The 22,418-nt window shown below is 39.0% G+C and overlaps 1 protein-coding gene across 7 annotated transcripts in view; it reads right to left on the minus strand.

Moving 5' to 3' along the window:
- Positions 1–4,608: 4,608 nt before the first annotated feature.
- Positions 4,609–22,418, minus strand: part of APC (APC regulator of WNT signaling pathway) — a 188,100-nt gene continuing 170,290 nt past the window's right edge. For all 7 annotated transcript variants that reach the window (XM_054031530.1, XM_054031529.1, XM_054031524.1 and 4 more), the window contains 4 exons: positions 21,282–21,359; positions 17,631–17,747; positions 13,131–13,345; positions 4,609–12,111 (listed from right to left, as the gene is read on the minus strand). In XM_054031530.1, coding sequence (XP_053887505.1) covers positions 5,526–12,111; positions 13,131–13,345; positions 17,631–17,747; positions 21,282–21,359 — 6,996 coding nt within the window. In that variant the 3' untranslated portion in view covers positions 4,609–5,525. The remainder of the gene's footprint in view (positions 12,112–13,130; positions 13,346–17,630; positions 17,748–21,281; positions 21,360–22,418) is intronic.

Below are 22,418 nucleotides of genomic sequence, written 5' to 3' on the forward strand. Positions count from 1 at the left end.
AATTTTATATAATACTGTTTTATATAATAAGTTTTGCATAGCAAGACTAAATCCAGAATTAGAATGTTAAACAAAATACACTCAAATACTGTTGAAGGAAGGATACATTACGGAGGTAGGACATCAGCAACAATGAGTCTCAAGCAGAAGCAAAACATGAAAACCGAAGGAAAGGTTGTTGTGGATGGAGCTTGTTAAAGAGATGCAACATTTTTGGATGGAAAAATGTTCTCTGAAGTTGAAACTTGTTTCTGTGCAGAGAGCCAGCATAAAGCTTATGCATCACTTAAATCCCATTAAAAATCTCAAAATAGGGTTTAAGAGATAGTTAATTGGTGTATAAGCATTGTGCTGGCCCTCTGCACAGAAGCCAATTTCACAGGCTCTTGCTGGGTCTTCCTGGGATCTTTATAGCAATCCCACAGCCACAAGTAAAAGGATTCTTTGTCAAGCAGGGAACAGTTCCCCTGAATGCTGCAGAGGCATAAGTACCTACATTCAGCATGGTTTGGAAATTATAACAGACCAAACTAGATCTTTGCAAATCCGTTCGAGAGGGAATTACCCATCTTCTTCTACAAGGTGGCAGCACATCCTGTGGACTGAACCTGGACAGGGCAGGGTTGACTTTAGGAAACATGGACATCAGCAATACACAATTATATTCACCTAGACAGTTTGTTCTTAAGAGCATTGTGACCTTTTTTGGGACTTCAAAATAAACAGATGAACTGTGCGCTTGCGTTTAATTAACACACAAGAGTTAAGGTTGCAAGTGAAAATCCTGACACAATCACCTAGAATCAGGGGTGGCCAATCTCAGCCTGAAAAGGAGCCAGAATTTACCAATGTACATTGCCAAAGAGACATAGTAATACGTCAGCAGCCACCCATCAGCTCCCCCACCCTGCTCCCAGCGCCTCCCACCCACTGACAGCTGTTTCGTGGCGTGCAGGAGGCTCTGGGGGAGAGGAGCAAGGGCATAGCAGGCTCAGGGGAGGGGGTGGAAAGGGGTGGAGTGGGGGCAGAGCCTGTGGCAGAGCCAGAGGTTGAGCAGTGAGCCCCCCGCCCAGCACACTGGAAAGTTGGTGCCTGTAGCTCCAGCACCGGAGAAGATGCCTATACAAGGAGCCGCATATTAACTTCTGAAGAGCCGCATGTGGCTCCGGAGCCACAGTTTGGCCATCCCTGACTTAGAATCAGCAAAATCGCCAATTAAGGTAACCTAAATACCAACTGCCGCATTACACACACACACACACACACACACTCAGACTCTTCAAAACCATAACTCCCTTGTACTTCTAACATATAACAAACCACAGTATACACACAAATTCCTCTACTTAGGTCCAGGTGTCTGTCTCCTTTGTCAGTATTATGATTTAATTGCAAAGGCAGTTACTGATGAGGCACTTAGGAGATGCTAGAGGATAATTGAATTGATGCTGTGACAGGACCAAGTAAACCTAGACCATCCCTGACAGGTGTTTGTCCAACCAGGTTTTAAAAACTTCCAATGATGGGGATTCCACAACTTCCCTTGGAACCCTGTTCCAGAGCTTAACTACCTCTATAGTTAGAAAGTTTCTCCTAATAGCTACCTTAAATCTCCTTTGCTGTGGATTAAGCCCAGTACTTCTTGTCCTACCAGCAGGTCGTCCCCCCCCCCCCCCCCCCCCCCCCCCCCCAGTCTTCTTTTCTTAAGACTAAACTTGCCCAGTTTTTAAAATCTTTCCTCATAGGTCAGGTTTTCTAAACCTTTTTTTATTTTTGTACCTCTCCTCTGGACTATCTCCAGTTTGTCCCCATCTTTCCTAAAGTGTGGCACGCAGAATTGGACACAGTACTCCAGCTGGGGCCTCACCAGTGCTAAATAGAGTGGGACAATTACCTCCTATGTCTTACATACTGCAGTCCTGCTAATACACCCCAGAATGATATGATCCCGTTTCACAGTTGAATCACATGCTACTATGCTATCAGATGACCTTTCACCATCAGAATGTCCATCCAGTGGGTAATATTGTCTTCACTAGGGAAGGAATTTTTTCTCTGAAAAATTGGCTACAAACAAATTAACTCAGGACACACAAACTAGACTTTCTTTACTAGCAGGATAGAGGGAACTTTTACTATGTTTTTTCTTTATAAATGTGAGGCTTTGCCAATAGGATTGGACCCTCCACCTCAGCTCTGACCATGACAAAGGCTTTTGCAAGCAGGACTGCGAGAAATAAAAAAGGAAGGGAAACATCTACACAATAGTTGGATTCTTAGTATAAGTTCTGCCAACTCGATTTTTGGACTGCTTACCTCTAGAAGACTTCTTTTCACCAGTTGAGGATGACTGTGCAGAAACTGAATTTTTTTGCTGCCTCAAATTCTATGGAAGATAGGTCTGAAACATCACGTTAGGCAAAGATGCATGGAGACACCAGCTAATAAAGTCTCACCCAAAGAGGCATATGTTTATTATCCTTTTGGTTGTTTGCATTTTCCTTTCCCTCATCTGGGAAAAACTAGATAGGAAAATTCTAGAATGAGTAAGAAGGAACTCAGCGGTCAATTTAGCAGACAAAATATTCTGCAGCTTCATGGCCCACATGTGACAAGCAAACATTCATTAATTTGTGGACTAAGTTTGTTCTCCCTTCTATGAAGTTTACAAGATCCATAGGCAAAGGTGAAAAATTCTCAAATCCCATTCCTTGCACAAGTTTGGCTATGAAGTTTAATTTTCCAACACCACCTGCGCACTTCTTAAATTCTGGCAACCTGGGTGCCATTTTAAATCTCTAGTAAGCTGGTGAAATGGCTCAGCAGAAATAACACAACAGTAATGAGCAAGAGAAAACCTATAGCAACATAAATCAAAATAGGTTACCATTAAGCAAAACATACATAACAATAAAATTCTCCAGTCTGGGGTTTGTCTAGCATCTGGATGTGCTTCCCACAGCCTGACTTCTGATTTTTTTTTTTCTCTCCAGCAGCTGTTTTTATAGCTGAGCTGTACTAGGAAAGTGAAGCTAGAGTTAACTCCTTGAAACCAGAGTGTATACTTGAATCCTTCCTGGGTCCATGGATAATGGATGCTGAACATAATGTATATTTAGATATACACACATTTAATGTCAATTAGTTTCATGATATAGATGAGATTTAATTTAACAGGAATCAGACACTGGGCTAGTGTAAACTGAACATCCTGTACTATTGTGGTATGCCTTGATATAGCTTACTTGATTAAAAGACTCAGACACAAAAATTGCATCCTTGATATGAAATGTGATCTTGCAGCTAAAATACTAGACTGGAAATTCTGGGTTTTATTCTAAGACTTCCTGTGTGACTGAGCAAGTCATTTAGCCTCTCTTTTACCTTCATTTCTATATCTGAAAAATTAGAATAATAGTACTTATCTCACAGAGGTATTCTGAGAACTAGTATTTTGAGACCTCACATTTAGCATATTGTTGAAATTTAAGGAATGATTTATTATTACATTCACCAACACTTCTACATAAATGATATCTCTAGGAATGTTACAGCAAACAAAAGGGATGGGAGAGAAAGTACAAAATGGCAAAATTAAAACAAACATTCTCTCCTTCATAGAGGGCTTTTGGAGTCTGCATTCAGTGTAGCTCAGATTGACTTTAATGGGAATGCTTTGTCTGCAGTGGCTCATATGTTTTGAAATGGTACAGGTCATAAATATGCAAAATTGAAGAAAAAATAGATTAATTTCAACATTAGATCAAGTGCAATGGCTATGAATGCCATATAGTCAGTACAATTCTCTCATACTGTTAAACTGACATGTTTGTATGAGTGCCTTACCCCTAGGCACTTGATGTCAGGAGAGCCTGAATCCTGATAACAGTAGTTAGATTGATGATTTTGTAATAACAAAAATCAGTTACGTTTCAGAAAAGCTGAGTTGTTACTCCTGGTTTGATCACTTGTGCATAAACATGTCGATACATTTGTGCAGAGGCACTTAACTATTATTTTGTCGGAGGGTTTCCTTCAGAAACAGTGTAATAAGCATCTCTACTTTAAACCAAAGCTCATCTCACTTCAAAAGGCTTCAGACATTGACTATCATAGTTCAGGACCAAATCTGATTTTTTACCATGAGATTGAAGATTTAATATGTTAGACCTTATTTCCTCCACCCCTTAATTTTTTCAAATAAATCCAAAATGTATGGAAGTTTGAAATCAGAATAAAAAGTGGTCAGACTCTCAATTTCATACTTTCCCAATTTTAAAAAAACAATATAGAAATAACCATACTTTAAAAAAAATCTCCATGTTATACACACAATATTGCAGGCTATGCAGTTGTGAAACAACTACACTTCTTGGCTTCTAGACATACTCTGCTTTTAGCCTTTTTACACACCTGAGATGTGTGAAAGTCTGTCAACTGCAAATAGAGTACAGACGACTTAGGGCCTGATCCTGCAACCCTTACATGCATTTTAACAAACCATAGATCAATGGAGGATAAAAGCCAGAGAACATGAGGTATGTCTAAGACATGCTGGATCAGGCTTTAAGTCTAAGTGCATTATACAGCATATTTTAAGGTGACATCTCAAAATGAAATATTGATTTCTTCAGCAGTGCAGAAGTAACACACAACAAGATTTACATACAGTAATAATTTATTCTGAAATGTTCATTTTAGTTTCTGTTGAGACATCACCCACGTCTCATTAATAAAAGAGCAGCCATCTCACCTCAAATACCAGAATATACAACAAGTTACAGCATAGCAAAAATTCTACCTACTTTCAGATAAAATCTAGTTCAGGTAAAATAATTCTGTTCAAGGTTTTACAGTTACACAGATTTCCTTTTTTGCAGAACACAAAGAAAGTGTAAATTGTTACACCATAGCTATCTATGCACATTATGTGACCACAGAAATGTTAATCATTACTTCAGAAAATGAACCATCATTTCCATTCATGCAGAAAAGCAGGCTGGGAAAGCTTGTTCAGCAGAAACCATATTACTGTGAATTTCACAGCCACATGATTAATTATAGGGTTAGATGGATTCACAAATACCAAAACTGAGTATATTTTTTGCATAAATAATACCAATTTTTCCCTGATGTAGTTTAGTCAGTTTGTAATCTAGAAATGATTGAAACAGCAATATAGTTGTATCATCTCTATCTGTAAGTGTTCATTATTTCAAGACAAGCAATATTTAAAGGATCATGGGATGGGATGCTAATTAAATACATGTAAAACATACTGTACAAATATACTTGCTTGTAGCGATTTTATTCCAAACTATCAATCAGGTATCCCTCCAAAATATTACCAGTGAAGACAAAGTATACTATCAAATATGGCTTCCAGAACAAGGACCCTCTACAAGAATCAAACCTATTTACAAAAACAAACAAAAAACCCCAATCCCCAGTCTTTTAAAGTTTCATTTGAAACAAAATTTCTACATAGCACTTGTAAATAATACATCAGTTTTTTTTTTATTTATTTAAACAGAAGTAACCAGGTAAGACCCAGAATGACGTTTAGGACTTTGAGTTCCACTAGAGTCTGTATTTTCAGTCTTTGAATCTCGTTTCTTTGTGCTGTTATTTACTGGTGTTGGTATCTGTGATGGCCGAGCAGAACTGTTGTCCGCACTGCTCTTTCGTGGACTTGGATTGTAGTTGAAAGGAGTCACTCTTGCTGCAACAGCTCCACTAGGTGAACTGTGTTTGCTTGAGCTGCTGGAACTGAATGGTGTACGTTCATTAATAATGCTTTCATTGGTCTCTGATGCAGGAACAGGATTACTCAGCACAGGTTTTGTTTCAGTTCCCTTCTTATCTGGACTGTCTATCTGAATGAATGAATTCAGGCGATTTTCTAAACCCATTGTGCGAACAGGACCATTTCCATTCCCTGCATTTTGTTTTCCCTGAATATCTTTAGAATCTTTACCATTCACATTCCCCTTCTCTAAAACACTGTCAATAACTGGGGGAGTATTTCCAGTAGGTGATCGGCCAGATCTAGGATTATTAATAGGGCAGTCCTCAATCCTCACCCACACATCCTCAGTCTTAGAAACAGCAGGTGCCATCTGGTAAATTAAAGTTTTTGAATCAGCACCATTTGTAGCATCTGAAGAGGAATTATGAGAAGGATTACTCATTATTTGAGGAATTTCATTTTCCTTTATCTTTCTCCAAGTCCCTTTTGCTGGTACTTGACTTTCTTTAGTTTGTATGTGTCCAGAAAAAGAACTTCCATGTTGCTTTTCATCTTCACTTTTTGCCTTTTCACTAGATTCTGAAGACGCAGATAGAATTGAAGAAGAACTTCCAGTTCTACGCCAAGTGCTAACACGAGGAAGTGATGAAGAATGCTTACTGTGCTCACGCTTCCATGTTCCTGATCTATTGATTGGCAGTCTAGATGGACTCTCAGAATGAGAGCGAGCTATATCATGACGTTTTGCTGGTCTCCCATCATTATATTCTACAGAAGGATTAAGATTAGGAGGTAATTTTCGCCAACCACTAGCCTGTACAGTTGAATGAGAAGTTAAGGACATATCAGGAAGTGATGGACTTAAAACTGGGGTCTGTATTTGGGATCGGGTGGGAGAATCGGGTCTAGAAGGAGACAAAGATTCAAATGAAGCAGACTCTTCTAATTTTCTTCGTAGAGTTGGACTTGGAGTTTCTTTAATAAAAGTTGACTGGCGTACTAGAACAGGTCTCTCTGATCTGTCAGATTCACTTCCACTGGATTTTGTGGATGACATTCTAGATAGTTCAACCTTTTTGTTTGAGCCACTACTATTAAGAATTTGGTTCAAACCTTTTGAGGCAGACTCACTTCTGGGAATACCACTGGCACTTTTGGGTAACCCTGTTTGTTTTGCAAGGTTTTGCTGGCTCATCTGTCTGCCTGGTGATGTGTATGACATTCGTCCTGAACCTGAGGACTTAGTTGAAGCTGTACTAGGAGATGAAGTCCTTGGCAGCTGAGATAGTTTGTTAGGAGGGCTTATACCATTTCTGCCTGGGGAAATGGAGCTTCGACCTGGAGACTGCAGAGGTCTGCTTAATGGCTGCTGTTGAGGTCTAGAAGGAGTGGAATCTCTAGATCCTGACCTAGAAGGTCCTTTACTTGACCCACCCTGTTGAGATGGCTGCCTGGTTATAGGACTTGGCTCTGATTTCACTGATGATTTGGTTCCTCTCGGGGAACTAGTGGAACTCTGGCCTTCATTGGGACTTTTGGAGGCTGTGTTCTTGAGTGGGGGCCCTTTTTTTGAAACTGGACTTGTACTGGAAGAGCTATTTCGAACTCCTGGAATGTGAATCATTGTCCTACCTCGTGAGATTGAAGGCATATTTGTTTGCTGGGGCTGCTTCAACTGGCTTGAAACTTCTGAATTAGAGCGAACTTTTCCTGTAATCATACTTTTATACACTTTCTTTCCTCCTTTGATTCCTTTATTTTCTGACTCTACTTTTTTAGTTTCCAATGTACTTTTCTCCCCTGGCTTAATAATTCTTGGACCTTTATTACCAGTAAAGGATTTTTCTTCTTGGTCTGGAGTAAGATGAAATGGTGACCCTAAAGAAATTCCAGATTTTAGTGAAAGAATGGAATCAGAGTCTGATGAAGCTTGTCTAGACAGTGAAGCAGCAGCAGCTTGGTGTAAGCTGCTAACTATAGAATTTGCACCTTCTTGAATAGCTTTCCAATCAAAGTTTTCTGAATCAGGTGAGAAACCATGCTCTGAATCAGGCCTCTGTATCTCTCTCAAATCTAGTGTCAGGTCTTCTGCCAATATACCACCCATGTTTCTGGAACTATTCTTTTCACTTTCACTCTTGACTCTTGAGGGCTTTTTCTTTTTAGGCATGGCAGAACTAATGCATTCCTGCAAAAGGTCATCTTCTGAGTCAATACTAAGAGAACTAAGAGAACTGTTTCTAGAAAAACACACAGGTGTATCTTCAACATGAAATGATTTGGGTGCGTAACCAGAAGCCTGTGGTCTACTTGATTCTATCTGTGAATCAGGAGGTTCAGTTCGTTTTGTAGGTTCACCTTCTTCTTTGTTGTTGTTTTCTTGATCAATATCACTGAGAGAACTCAAAGATGAATTGCGAGAAAAACAAACGGGGGTATTTTCGATAGCAAAATTCTGCATTTTCTCATCTATAGCTGCACCTCTGTCCGGGATATCTTTGGATGGTTCTGGGAAAGGGGTTTGCTTCTGCATCAAAGTTTTAGGATGACTTCTGCCTGTTGGATGTTTTTGACCTTGTGTCCTACTAGTTGACTGCTGATTTGAAGTCTGTTCTGTATCAGTGCAAGCTTTGGTTTCTGTTTCCTTAGTTTCTTTTCCTTTTCTTAATTCAGCCTTCTCCCTAGAAAGGTCAACATCATCATCATCAAAGTCTAGTGAACTTAGTGAGTCATTCCGTGAAAAACAATAAGGAGTCCCCTCAATAGGTGTGTAATGATGAGGGGAATCAAATGCAAAGCTTCCTCTTACACGTTCCTCATTATTTGGAAGTTTATCATTAAAGTCTCTTGAGCTATTTTTGAAGTTCTGTTTCTTTGTATCTTTGTTGTCTGAATAGGCTCTTTCATTACTAAAATTACTTTTTGGCTCTGTGTTTTTTCTTAAGCGTGGTCTGTACTCATTACTTTGGGGCATAGGCTTTACTGGAGATGTTAGCTTCTTTTTCTCACCTTCTGGTTGATTTTTACCACTTACAGATGAAGATGCTGATGCTTGTTGAATCTGATCCATTATCTTTTTTACCCTGAAAGGCTTGTGGCTTTTTCCTTTTGGCATAGCAGAGTTAATGCACTCTGCAAGAATGTCACCTTCTTCTGTTTTGTCATCATCCAATCCTGAAGTAGACACAGTTGAGTCTTTCCCTCTTTGAGCATCATCTGTACTTCTACCTTCGGTAGGAATGGTATCTCTCTTTTCAAATTCACCTGATTCTGCCCTGGTACCCACATTCTCCACATTGGCCAACTCATTTGGTGGTGATTCTATTGTGAGGTCACTCAGAGATGTAGCTGTTGAAAAATTTATTGGTGTACCTTCAACACAATACACACGTGGCATATCATCTCCAGGTGTAAAACTAACATGCTTTTGAGACTGCAATCTATTTTGTGAAGGGAGGAGTTTGTATACTGGCAAATGGCTTGGCTTCCTGGCTACAGGAGGAGGTATTTTTGAAGCAGTTGTTTGAGAAAGCTTTTTGGCTTTGCGTGAAGATTTTGTTGGCATAGCAGAAATAATACATTCTTCTAATATTTCAATATCATCATCATCATCAGAATCATCTAGTATATCCTTTTCTGTTTCAGTAGACTTCTCTGCTTTCTTCTCTTGGTTATCCTTTGTATCTTCTGGCTGTTCAGAGTCTGTTTCATTTCCATGGTCATTTTCATGAACAGGAGGCATTATTCTTAATTCTACATCTTTCTGTATAAATGGTTCATCAAGACTCAGAGCACTTAGGCTGGAGGAACAAGAAAATCCATCTGGTGTACTTTCTGTAGCAAAATGTAACAATGTATCAGCATCTGGCAATACCTGAACTCTTTGAACAGCTGCGTTTACAGCTGCTTGTCTAGAACCAGACTCTCTCTTTTCAACATTAGGTACTTTACCTTTAGCTGTTTCTCTCTTTACTGGAACTGCTTGAGCAGGGGGTGGGGTTTTACTTCTACTTGGCGGCATTGTTTGTCCAGGGCTATCTGGAAGATCACTGGGGCTTATAATACCACTTACCATTCCACTGCAAGGCTCACTTTGAACAGAGCTAGCAATGGAACGACTTTCAAAACTATCCAAGGAACTTACAGAAGTACATCTGCTAAACATGAGTGGAGTCTCCTGTACGTAATGTTCTGGTGGACTTTTAGGAGTCTGAGCACCGCTTTTTGAAGGAGATTTGGCACCTGAAGAAAATTCAACAGCTTTATGTCTAGATGAATCAGAAGGAGATAAACTGGAAGCTTGAAGTCTATTAGATTTTGTTCTAATATGTTGTGATGTTGATGGGACTTCACTAACTGCACCTTCAGTTGACAGAGTCACACTATTGTCTTTCAGTTCTGCTATCTGCAGAGTGTTACTGGCATCTGTTACACGGGTGGCTTGATTACGCCCTATTTCATCTTCAGCCGAGGACAAAGATGACAAAGAGCTACATCTTGAAAAACATATTGGTGTATCTTCCACACAATAAGTCTGTATAGTTTCCTGGTTGATGGAGGGAGTCTTACAGGAGGCAGGCTTCTGAGCATGACCCCCTCTCTGTGCAGCACTTGGATGAAGTTGGTTCTGTCTCTTTGAGCTAGCTGAAGGGGCTGATGTGTTTCCACTACTTGATGAGATGTGATCAGTTTTAGTGCTTTGTACTGATGAACTCTTTGAAAAAGAAAAAGATGGCTTCTGAGAAGAGGGAGGAACTTCTGTTGAGTATTTCAGACTATAATCAATAGGTTGATCTACATGGTGCTCCTCTTCATTGTACTTTATACTGTAATTAGTTGGTCTGTCTTCTTCATCTTCATGTTGTTCCTCCTCCGAGTAACGCTCACTGTAGTTGGTTGGCTTATCATCATCGTAATCATCAACCTGGCACAAGGACTGGTTTACTTTCTGATTCATTCCATGAGTAGTGCCTATTCTGTTTTGTTCTGAACTGTTGGATCCTCTTGATCTGAAAGGATCTTGCTGGCCAAAAGGTGACTGGTATTTCATGTGATCATCACCACCACCTTCAGTATATCCAGAATAGGTTGTACTTTGACTTCTTGACTGCCTTTGTTCATTTTGTTTAATTTCATCTTCTATTATATGTTTAGGTCTTGCCCATCTTTCATTCTGTGAGGGGCTTTGCCTTCCAGAATTCAACTGTTCATCTGAATATTTAAGACTGTAATTGATTGGAGTGTCCAGTTCTCCATCATTGTCATCCATATGATTTGCGCTATGTATCTTGTGAGCTAAATCAGCTGGATATTGTCCATAACTGCAAAATTTACTTTCATCATCTTCAGAGTAAGACTCAATGGAAGGTTTCATTTGACCTCTTTTACCATAGCCATCACTACTACTGACGCTATTTAAGCTGTCATTTGAAGCTCTCTTATATTCCATTTTTGCATAAGGCACAGGACATGCCCGGTTTGAATTATCAGATTTAGGAAAGTTATAAGTGTTTGAATGGGCATGGGCAGTGGATGTTCTTCTTAATGCATTCCTGTCTTCTGTCAAGCAGTGAATTTCAGCTGTGGATCCAGAACTTCTGTCTTCTTGTGGAATATGCATATTCGTTACTTCTTCCATTACTTTGGCAATCTGAGCTGCAGCAGTAGAGATCTGCATTCCTATTCGCTTAGAGGCGTTCCCAGCATTTTCTGTAGCTGGGTGATAGCTGCCTAATCCCATTGTTCTCTCTCTGTCCACACTTCTGTCCTTTTCAGATCGAGAGTTTTCTATATTTCCTCTATTCGATGAAGAGGAGCCAGGCAACAGTGTAGTATTTAAATATGGCGAAAGTACAGTCACGTTACTTGTATTAAAACTCTCGGCCCTGCAAATTCCATCATCATGTCGACTAGAATCCAAAACATATTCACTATACAAATTTTGCTTATGTCTCTGCTTATTACGGTGAGATGTTTTGGGGCTCAAATTATCAATGTTGTCAAAAGTCTCAGACAAATGCTGAGCATCTAACTCTGCTTCCAATGCCTTTTGCTTTCTAACATGAAGAGAGGGTAAGCTTGAACCTGGAGACATAATATTGGCATCCTTATACTTTGCAGGCCTATTTGCCATCAGGTTCCTTAAAGCTGCAGCACTGCCCATAGCTATCATTTTGTGCTTTGAATGAATGAGGTTTTTGAGCATGCTAACTGCTCCCATATCCCACAATGCTTCCTGGTCCTTTGCATTTCGTGCAGAGAGGTTCCACAGGGTCCCACATGCATTACTGACTATTGTCAAGCTGTGAGACTTCAAATGCTGTAACAACGTTTGTAAGCAGCTGTTCTCTCTCAAGATTTGCCTGAAATTAAGAAGTTGAAAGAAAAAAAAAAAATCAATAAGTAGCATTTCAACAAGACAAACAAAAACCTATCAAGGCTGTAGCCAAATTTTGTCCTTAATCAAGATAATTAATATTATGATTTCTGCAGCACAAAAGTGTGTTACTTTTCCTAAACTACAGTCTGAATATCAAGCAATTTCTATTGCCATTATCACTTCATTCCCCCCGCCACCACCACCACCTTCCTCTATGTCAACAGTCTTTCCCCAGGGGTTTCCTCTGGCTGACCAGATGGATGAAAACCTATGTTTGCAGGAGATGGTAATATTACTATTCAGCATTTAACAAGCAAAACTGATCCTGCCAGGGGTGAAAGTAACTTAAAGGACTTACCGGTACGCAGGGCAGCTGGGGTCCTGGGCAAGGTGGGTGGGGGTGGTTCTGGGCCCCTGGAAGAGGTGGGGCTGGGGCCAGACTCGCCCAGCCAGCCCTTCAGTGCTGCCCGGCCCATGCCGCCCAGGGCTCTGGTGGCAATTTATAAAGGGCCCAGTATGGTGTACCAGTAAGAAAGTGTCTGCCAGTACACAGCCGACCGTACCGGCAGGGCCGCTGATGGGGGGGGGGGAACGGAGAGGCAAAAGGGGCAGCTGCCCCGGGGCCCGGTGATTTAAAGGGCCCGGGGCTCGCTGGGGCCTCTGCCCCTTTTGGCACTCTCCCTCCCCCAGCGGCCCTGCCGCTATGCTCAGCTGTCTAATGACAGCGACTTTCTTATCGGTACGTCATAACGGACCGGCTTACTTTCACCTCTGGATAGTGCATTTACCTTTTCATAGACTATTACTATCTAAATGGATGGTTTTCCTCACCAAAGCCTTTAAAAATAAAAATCATCCTTGATTACGATACTTATTTGGTACATATAGTCACATTAGAACACTTCCTTATGAATTTTCTTGTAAATAAATTTCTGCTACAGAATTCAGATTTTCAGAAAAAACATGATGCTTGTTTCTTGTAAAACCAGATGGTGCATTTACCTGTGGTCCTCATTTGTAGCAATCAAGCTAGAAACATTCCGTAGTATTCCTCCTCCACTTTCAATGATGGCTAAAGTATTTGTTTGGCTTCGGTAAGTCAATGTGCCAACTAAAAAGGCAAGAGCACCATCCACAGCACATATATCAGCTTTATTCTCAGTGCAATGAGCTGACAAATTCCATAAGGCACTCAACACACTTTTTAGGGTGGATTCCTATGACAAGAGTAAAAATGACACAATTAGACCTGGGGTTTTCAACATGTTGGCCATGAGCCTCTGGGAGATTCACAAACAGGTTTCAGGGAGGTCGCCATCTTTCTCCCATTTTCTAACTCTAATGGTTGCAAAGATAACCTTGAAAATGTGAACAAAGCATAAACTGATTCAGTGATGCCTGCCTGAATCTGCAGATAGCCTGAAACAACAGCTCTAAGAGGTGTGAACTGCCTTACTGATCTCAATTGAGGCTCATGGATTATGTAATTGAGTAGCTATGGAATCTGGCATTTTTCCAATTTGCTACAAAATTTGGAATTTTTGCCATGGAATTCATACTTTAGCTACATTCAGGTGCATCCAGTGTTTTGCTTTCTGTCTTCCTGTAGCTACCTTTATTTCTCCAGCTTTTCACTAAAAAAGGGAATTAATTGGATTACAGTGCATACTGCCTGCACTGTTACATGGAGCCAAGGAACAGTGCAGTTGCAACTACCTTCTCTTTTTTACCTTCTTCTGTTGGTCTGCTGCTAGCAATCTAACTTTTTTGCCCAACAGATTCAGACCAAAATATGCAGCAGAATGTTGGTCCTCTACCATAGTTCTTCAGAAGAGTTGTCAAAGTAGCTGGCAAAGGATTCTGGTAGCACTCTCGATTAATCACAATTAATCGCACTATAAAACAATAGAATACCAATTGAAATGTATTAAGTATCTTTGGATGTTTTTCTACATTTTCAAATATATCGATTTCAATTACAACACAGAATACAAAGTGTACAGTGCTCACTTTATGTTTAGTTTTGATTACAAATATTTGCACTGTAAAAATGATAAAAGAAATAGTATTTTTCAATTCATACAAGTACTGTAGTGCAATCTCTTTATCATGAAAGTACAACTTACAAACGTAGGCATTTTTGTTACATAACTGCACTCAAAAACAAAACAATGTAGAACTTTAGAGCCTTCAAGTCCAATCAGTCCTACTTCTTGTTCAGCCAATCATTAAGAGAAACAAGTTTGTTTACATTTATGGGAGATAATGCTGCCTACTTCTTAATTACATCACCTGAAAATGAGAACAAGCGTTGTAGCTGGCATCACAAGATATTTACGTGCCACATGTGCTAAAGATTCATATGCCTCTTCATGCTTCTGCCATCGGAAGTGCTTCCATGCTGATGACACTCATTAAAAAAATAATGTGTTAATTAAATTAGTGATTGAACTCCTTGGGGAGAACTGTATCTCTCCTGCTCTGTTTTACCCGCATTCTGTCATATATTCATGTTATAGCAGTCTTGGATGATGACCCAGCACATGTTGTTCGTTTTAAGAACACTTTCACTGCAGATTTGACAAAACGCAAAAAAGGTACGAATGTGAGATTTCTAAAGATAGCTACCGCACTCAACTCAAGGTTTAAGAAGCTGAAGTGCCTTCCAAAATCTGAGAGGGACTAGGTGTGGAGCATGATTTGAGAAGTCTTAAAAGAGAAACACCTTGATGCAGAAACTACAGAACCCGAACCACCAAAAAAGAAAATCAACCTTCTGCTGGTGGCACCTGACTCAGAGGATGCAAATGAATATGCGTTGGTCTTCACTGCTTTGAGCAAAATCCGTCATCAGCATGGACGCATATCCACTGGAATGGTGGTTGAAGCATGAAGGGGCATATGAATCTTTAGCTTATCTGGCAAGTAACTATCTTGTGATGCTGGCTACAACAGTGCCATATGAATGCCTCACTTTCAGGTGACATTGTAAACAAAACGCGGGCAGCATTATCTCCTGCAAATGTAAACAAACTTGTTTGTCTGAGCAACTGGCTGAACAAGAAGTAGGACTGAATGGACTTGCAAGTTCTAGAATTTTACCTTGTTTTATTTTTGAATGCAGTTTTTTTCTACATAATTCTACATTTGTAAGTTCAACTTTCATGATAAAGAGATTGCACTATAGTACTTGTATTAGGTGAATTGAAAAATACTATTTCTTTTGTATTTTTACAGTGAATACTTGTAATCAAAAATAAATATAAAGTGAACACTGTACACTTTGTATTCTGTGTTGTAACTGAAATCAATATATTTGAAAATGTAGAAAGCATCCAAAAATATTTAAATAAATGTTATTCTATTATTGTTCAACAGTGCCATTAATCACAATTAACTTTGTTAATTACTTGATAGCCCTACTATCTTTACATCCATTGAATTCTTCAGAATAAAGCTATGCATTCACAGAAATCAGAAGACTCATTAAACAGCAACACCATTAAAAAAAGGTCTGATTGTCATCTTACTTGGAATCGCTAAATAGTGGAAGCCGCTAAGCCTCATAAATAGGAAAGCAGTGACTGTACTTTGTGTTTGTGGGATCAGTTGCTGCCAGTTAGTCAAAGCAACTCCCTTCTCCAATGATCTAATCAGCTGATGTATTCAGGAAATGGCTGCAAATATTTGGGAACAGCCATTTTGAAAGTTTAGGAGACCCTGTACTTAATACAACTAGAAGAAACTACCAATGTATTTTCTTCTGCCCAACTTTTAATATTTGCCCAGCATGAGTAAAAAAGATTCCTCCATAGGGACTTCCTGTTTTTCTGCCCAACTCAGTACACGAGATAAGGGAAGAAAAGTCTTTGAAGCCTTCCTACAGTTAGTTCTCTCAACCGGGTTGAATTGGCTTTGCTTTTTTGTTCTTTGCACTGAAGGTTTCTGAGATATGACAGGGAACACATGCATAGACTAATGTCTAAAATCCTATCTACTCCACTACAAGCCATTCGGACATTTCGTGTAATTAATCATGAAGCTTTGATGGCAAAGAAGATTTCCAGAAGCAATGAAAAATGTACTTGATGAGGCTGTAAAAGCTGTGAACTTAATTAAAGGTAAGCCCAACAATACACACATTTCGCTATTTTATGTGAGGAAATGAGCACTCAAGATCAGCAGTTCCTCTTCCACAATAAGGCTTTCATGGTATCAAAGTTTTGGATCACTTGTTTGATCTCAGAGACGAGACAAAGATTTCCCTTGACAAATAAGGCTCTGATCAGCATCAGCTTGCTCTGAATGATTCTCTTCAAGGGCAAGATATGACATGGATTCTCAACCCTAGGGGTCAAAACTGCCAGCATGGTTCTGAACAGATGTCAGGGGTCGCAACCACCCTGCCCTTCCCACATTGTAAAATGGGAGAGAGTCTTGGCAAGGTCTTGGAATGGAAAAGGCAGAGAACCACTGGATGAGACTATTTTAGATAGCATTTGCTCCTTACATCCTTACTCTAAGGTGTACAGAGATGAATCTGTAATTCAGCAAGAGAAGTAATCTAAAATTCAACAAACTAGCCTTCCCTCTATCTTTTAAATAGTTATGGTATTCCTGACAGAAAATTAACAATTATTTGTATGTGACGAGTGATGTTTTTAACATGACAATATCTCCTTCTGGTGATTTAAAGTCTAAATTACAATTAACTTATAAATATACAGCATTTATGCCATATTTTAGCAGTAGTGGTAAAGCACACATGAGTAGTAACTTTAAGGGAATAGCAAATGTTTATTTTAGCTTGTCTTTCTTACCCGAGAAGTAAGAAATATCATACTATTTTGATGGAGGTTGGCTGAAACTTTGTTGAAGCCAGTAGACATGATGGTCACCCTTTATTCAGGATAAATGTAAGAAGCAGCTAAGATCCTTTTTGGAATAAGATAGCTGAAACAATCATCATCCAAAACACAAACTACAAGCAAAGCCGGTTGAAAACTGAGATATGCGGCTGGAGGGGTTTTGCTGAGAATCATTTGATGGAGGTGTGCTTGCCTGTGAGTAGAAGTTCCCAAAAGCATTCAGAGAGCAGGCAGAGAGAAGCAGGCAAACATGTCAATTAGACAGCATGAGAAGAACTGAAAACATGGTCCTGAGAGAAAGTGAAGAGAGGGATTTTTTTGGGCAATGGTGCTGGCTTGAAAGAGACTTAGAAATATGAGCAAAGGAACTGTTTCCTGTTTGATTCTAACAATGTTTGGGGAAACAGAAATTTGTGTACATTTTTTGGTAAATAATCAGGATTGCATCAAAGTAGTACCTCACTCCATCATCAATTCTTCCTCCTAATGGAAACAACCCGCAATATCCCAAATACTGGATATCTACTACAGTCAAAAAGAGTAGCAATACTTTTTCTGTTGCATACAAAAGAATAGGAAACATTCATACAGTCTTTTGAAAATATATCACACAATAGTCCTTTAAAACCTTTACCTTTTTAACGTCCAAAGCACATTCCATCAATGCTTTCACACTTCCAACTTCACGCAAAGTCTTTTTACTGTTTACATCTGCTCGCCAGGACAAATTCCTCAAAACACTTGCAATAACCTGAAAATGTAAAAGGAAAATAATGTATCAATATATTTATTTCTTTACCAGATTACCATCACTCCCTTAATAACCTCTGGATGCCAAGAACAAATATGTATTCCATTAACAATTGCACTTTCTCCAAGGCTGTACCTTAAAGTTTGTTTTTGTTTTGATGCCTGTCTTGGGCTCACATGCAAATACAAAGCTTGATATCAAAATGTATTTGTTTGGTGTCAGTTGTGTGTTTGTATTTTTTTTTTTTTTTTTTTTTTGTAAAAGAAAGAAATATTTTGTAGGGAAGGATGGTCTAGTGATTGAGACATTGGACTGGGACTCAAGATTTTAGTTCTATTCTTGCCTCTTTACAGCTTTCTTGTGTAACCTCCAGCAATATACTTAAATTCTCTTTTCTTCAGTTTCTCCATTTGTAAAATCAGGATAATATTTCTCTACCTCATATAGCTGTAGTGAGGCTAAATTTATTAACGTTTACACAGCTCTTTGAGGTCTTCTGATGGAAGTGAAAAATTGTACATTTTAATATAATATTTCCAAACTACAGATGGGCATACAATATTAGACCAACAATTCATCTAGTTCAGATCCTATCTCTGAGACCAGCTTCTACCAGATGCTTCAGAGAAACATGCCAAAAAAACAAACAAAACCAAAACGAAAAAAACCCACACCATAGTGGACAATTATGGAACAAACTAGCCCTATCAGTTAATACATAGTTAAGCCCTGAAGTATGAGAATTTATATCCCTTATTATAAGCAGGGCTAGTAGCACTGCCTATTATGGTTGCCCAACACTTTAAGACCCTGTTTTCAGTTACTTTTAACTTTCAAAAAGCTGTTTGGTCTCAAATTTTCCATGCTGGGTGTCTGCCTCAGGTTGAATTTTTTGGGGGGGAAAATTTCAGCCAAAATGGTTCAGCTATTATTGAGAATAAGGGTAGGAAAAATAACGTTTTTCAATGTTAAAAAAAAATTCTGGTGACTATTCTTTGGGGGACAAAGTCCCCATGCTTTAGTGCAGGGACCTGAAATTTGGCTAGGGATGGCCTATGTGACAGAGATGTGCCTTTTTGCTGTACATGTGAAAATTCATTTGACTGTGGCCAAGTTTTAAACCTTTGAAAAATCACAGTTCACACATACTCAGTAGAGACTTGTTAGAATTTATCAGTTAAAATCTCTGAAGATTCCATCCTCACTGAGCATGCTTGAACCTTTCACAGCTCCTAGTGCTGACCAGGCTGTGCATGCGCCATTCTCACAGCGTATGCTCCATCCCCTCACAACTCCTATGTGTAACTAAATTGTGCATGCACCATCCCCACAGAGCAACTGAGCATGCTCCTTCCCACGAATGCAAGAACTAAGCAGAATTTGTCATGTAACTGCTCCGTCCAGTTGCCAGGGGCTGCCTCTCTTCTGTTCTAAGTGCCTCCCTACTTGTGCACAGATAGTAAGAAGGAAAAGGAGGAAAAACAAGGGGGCATGTATGCACAAGGTATTTCCTAACTTTTCTGTGCTTGACTTTGCCACCTTAATGTTCTTTTAATGAAGTTGTTGTGTGTAGTAAAATATATCAGATACATTTAGCTATGGATGTTTTTACTATCCATATATGTGTAATCCATTTTTGAGTCTTGCGAAGCTCTTGGCCTCAGTGATATTTTATGGCAACAAGTCCTAGAGGTAATTATGTCCAGTTTTTAATTTGTTATTTTTCAGTTCATTGACTGTTCCCTTGTTCTTGTATTAGGGTAAATAGGAGTGCATAATTTACCTTCTTTATACCATTCATTATTTTATTATACCTCTCCCATATCCTCTCACTGGTCTCCTTTCTAAACTGAACAGTCCCTATCTTTTCAGTTTCTCTTTCTACTGAAGTCTTTCTAGACCTCTAAGGATTTTCCTCACCTATCTCTGGTCATCTTATATTTCTGCAATTTTATCCCCTCCCATAGGCTGACCAAAGATAAATTTAGTATATTAGGTGAGAGCATTTTAATAGTTTCAATATTATTTTCTATCCCATTCTTTATATCTCCTAAAATTGTTTGTTCTTTTAACCATTGCTGTATACCGAGAAGTCCCCACAATGGTGTCCAGCACTTTCCCTCTGCCCTGAATGGTTTCAATTAATTAAAAACCTAGAAGTATATGAAGATTTGAAAATATTTCTTCTAATGTATATTCCCCTGCATTTGTCAATACAGAATTTCATCATGCTGCCCATTCTTACTTTTGTTAGCTACTTCTGAATATCCTCACAGTCTTCAGTAGACTTGACTAACCTAAATAATTCTGTTATCTGCAGACATTGGCATCTCACTGATTCCCTGTCATAAAATCAGGGGACATCTCATTGTTACCCTTCGTTTGTCTCAGCCACTTTCTCATCTACAATTACTTAGTTTCTTTAACAGCAATAGCTTGTAAGGAACTTTGTCAAACGTTTCTTAACAGTCTAAATTAACTCTATCTACCAGTGCTTCTTTCTCTTTATAATTCTTCAAATGCATAAAAAAAAACAGTAGATAAATAGAATTTTCCCTTGCAAAGGTCGTGCTCATTTCTTCCTATCATATTTCATCTAGGTGGTTTATTTTTAATTATCCAACAGTTTTCATGGTACTGAAGTAAGGCTTACTGGTCTGATGCCCAGGATCACTTGTAGCACTTGCTTTAAAAGAGTTATTTAGAAGATTGGTATAAACTAAATTTTTTTCTTTACATAGTACAAAACATTGGGCTAGATACTTTGGTGCAGCATGGCCACTTCGTAACAAATTGCTAGCTGGTTCTGGCCACAGAGCCTGCAAATCTGATGCTGGGAGAATCACCTAGTCCAGTGTAAGGGGGATTTCTTCTTTGGAGTAGAGATTTCTATACCACCATTCACTTGCTGTTGGCATAGGGGAAGTCTAAGAAGACAGGAGGCCTGACCAGGCTGTCCCCTATATTGCATTCATTCCCAGCTGCAATTTCAGTCCCTTAGCGCCATTAGCAGACAGCTAAACAAGCACTTAGGCAGCTCTAACTTATCCCAGGAAATCAGACTTCTATTCAATGGCCCCAAGATCAGAAGCATAAAGGTGACCTTTATATCACTTGTACTGCATGCAATTTTGCCAGAAACCAGAATTTAGTCCATGATTATTAGGCTTTTATATGGACACAAAGATGTACACAGCGCTTTATAGAAGTCAGACACACATCCCTGCACCAAAGAGCATCTAATTTAACACAGACAAGACAACTAAATCAAACACAGAAGAGCAACTGAGGATAGAGAGAAAAGTGTTTTTGAAGGGAAAGAGAGAGGGCTCTTCGTGGACAGGGCATGGGAAACCTTAATGAAATCAAGCATGAAAGGAGGAAATGTAGAGACCATTAAGGATGATTGGGAGGAAATGTAAGAAGGAAATCAGAGCAGAGATGAAGAGTTCAATATAATGTGATGGAAGATATAGCAGGTCACAGTGAAAGGATCGAAGGCGGGGCAACTTCTCCTTCTCAATGAAAAATTACCTGCTGCAAGTCTTCACTTTCAGATTTTAATTGGGCAACAAGCGCTCTCATGCAGCCCTTCATAGAACACAATGTAGCCTGTTACCAAAAAAAAAAAAAAAGAAAAAGAAAAAAAAGAGTCTATTAAATGAAAGATTAGGCAACTGGATGGTGCAGTGGCTTAATATATTAAACTATTCACCTGTGGCGCTCTGGGTTCCAAAACAGCTTAATTATCTCAGTCTTCCAGCAGTAGACATTTGATCCACATCATAAACCACTAAAAAGTTTTCTAAGCATTATACAATCAGCCTCTATTCTGGGGAGATCTGCAAATGGCATAGCTATACTAATCAGGGATCCAAGTTCTCCCTCCCTGATAAGAGGTCTCAGACGAGACCTGGAAGAGTTTACTAGCCCTGAAGGCATTCACAGTGTTCCCAAAAAATACTGGATATTTTATTTGCTACCTAGACCTGCCAATGCATCATTACCCGTTATCTATTTAAATTCTACCTATAGGTATGTTTTCTCCTGATTATACTCCCTCCCCCACCCATCTCCTGCAGCAAATAATATTTTGAAGCAGATCATCTTGACCTGTCCGAGAAAAAAAAATGACTTTTTAAAACTAGTAACTAAAAGTTATGCAACTTGCATCAGAAATTAACTAATGTGCCAAGAAAAACAATATACATTTCTTAAAACAGAAACAAGAATAAAAATAATAATATACCTTGCCTAGGAAAACAATACAATCTAAATACTGTAATAATTTAGATGTTTTGATATAGACATGGAAATCCTATACTTACAGGATAGTCAAGAAGGATATACACAGGGATTAATAATTGAATTACATCCCACCTCCAGCTTTCCTTTTCTTCCTATCCTCCTGAGAGTCTTTCCCCTGGAAAACACTTAGCGCCCTCCCCCCGTCCCTATGGGAAAAGGTAATGATTTATAACAATACAGTATATGGTTTATGTACAATATGTTGCTTAATATTGTTAATTCTGTAATAAGATACATGTCTACATGTGCCAAGACAATGTAATTGTAATGTCGTCTTATAAATGACCCAAATATTAATAAATAAAATGTTCCTCATTTCCACTAACAAAAATATAATTCAGTTCAGAACTTCACTATTCCTTG

Source organism: Malaclemys terrapin, chromosome 6 (genome assembly GCF_027887155.1).
Source record: "Malaclemys terrapin pileata isolate rMalTer1 chromosome 6, rMalTer1.hap1, whole genome shotgun sequence".
Taxonomy (NCBI): Eukaryota; Metazoa; Chordata; order Testudines; family Emydidae; genus Malaclemys; species Malaclemys terrapin.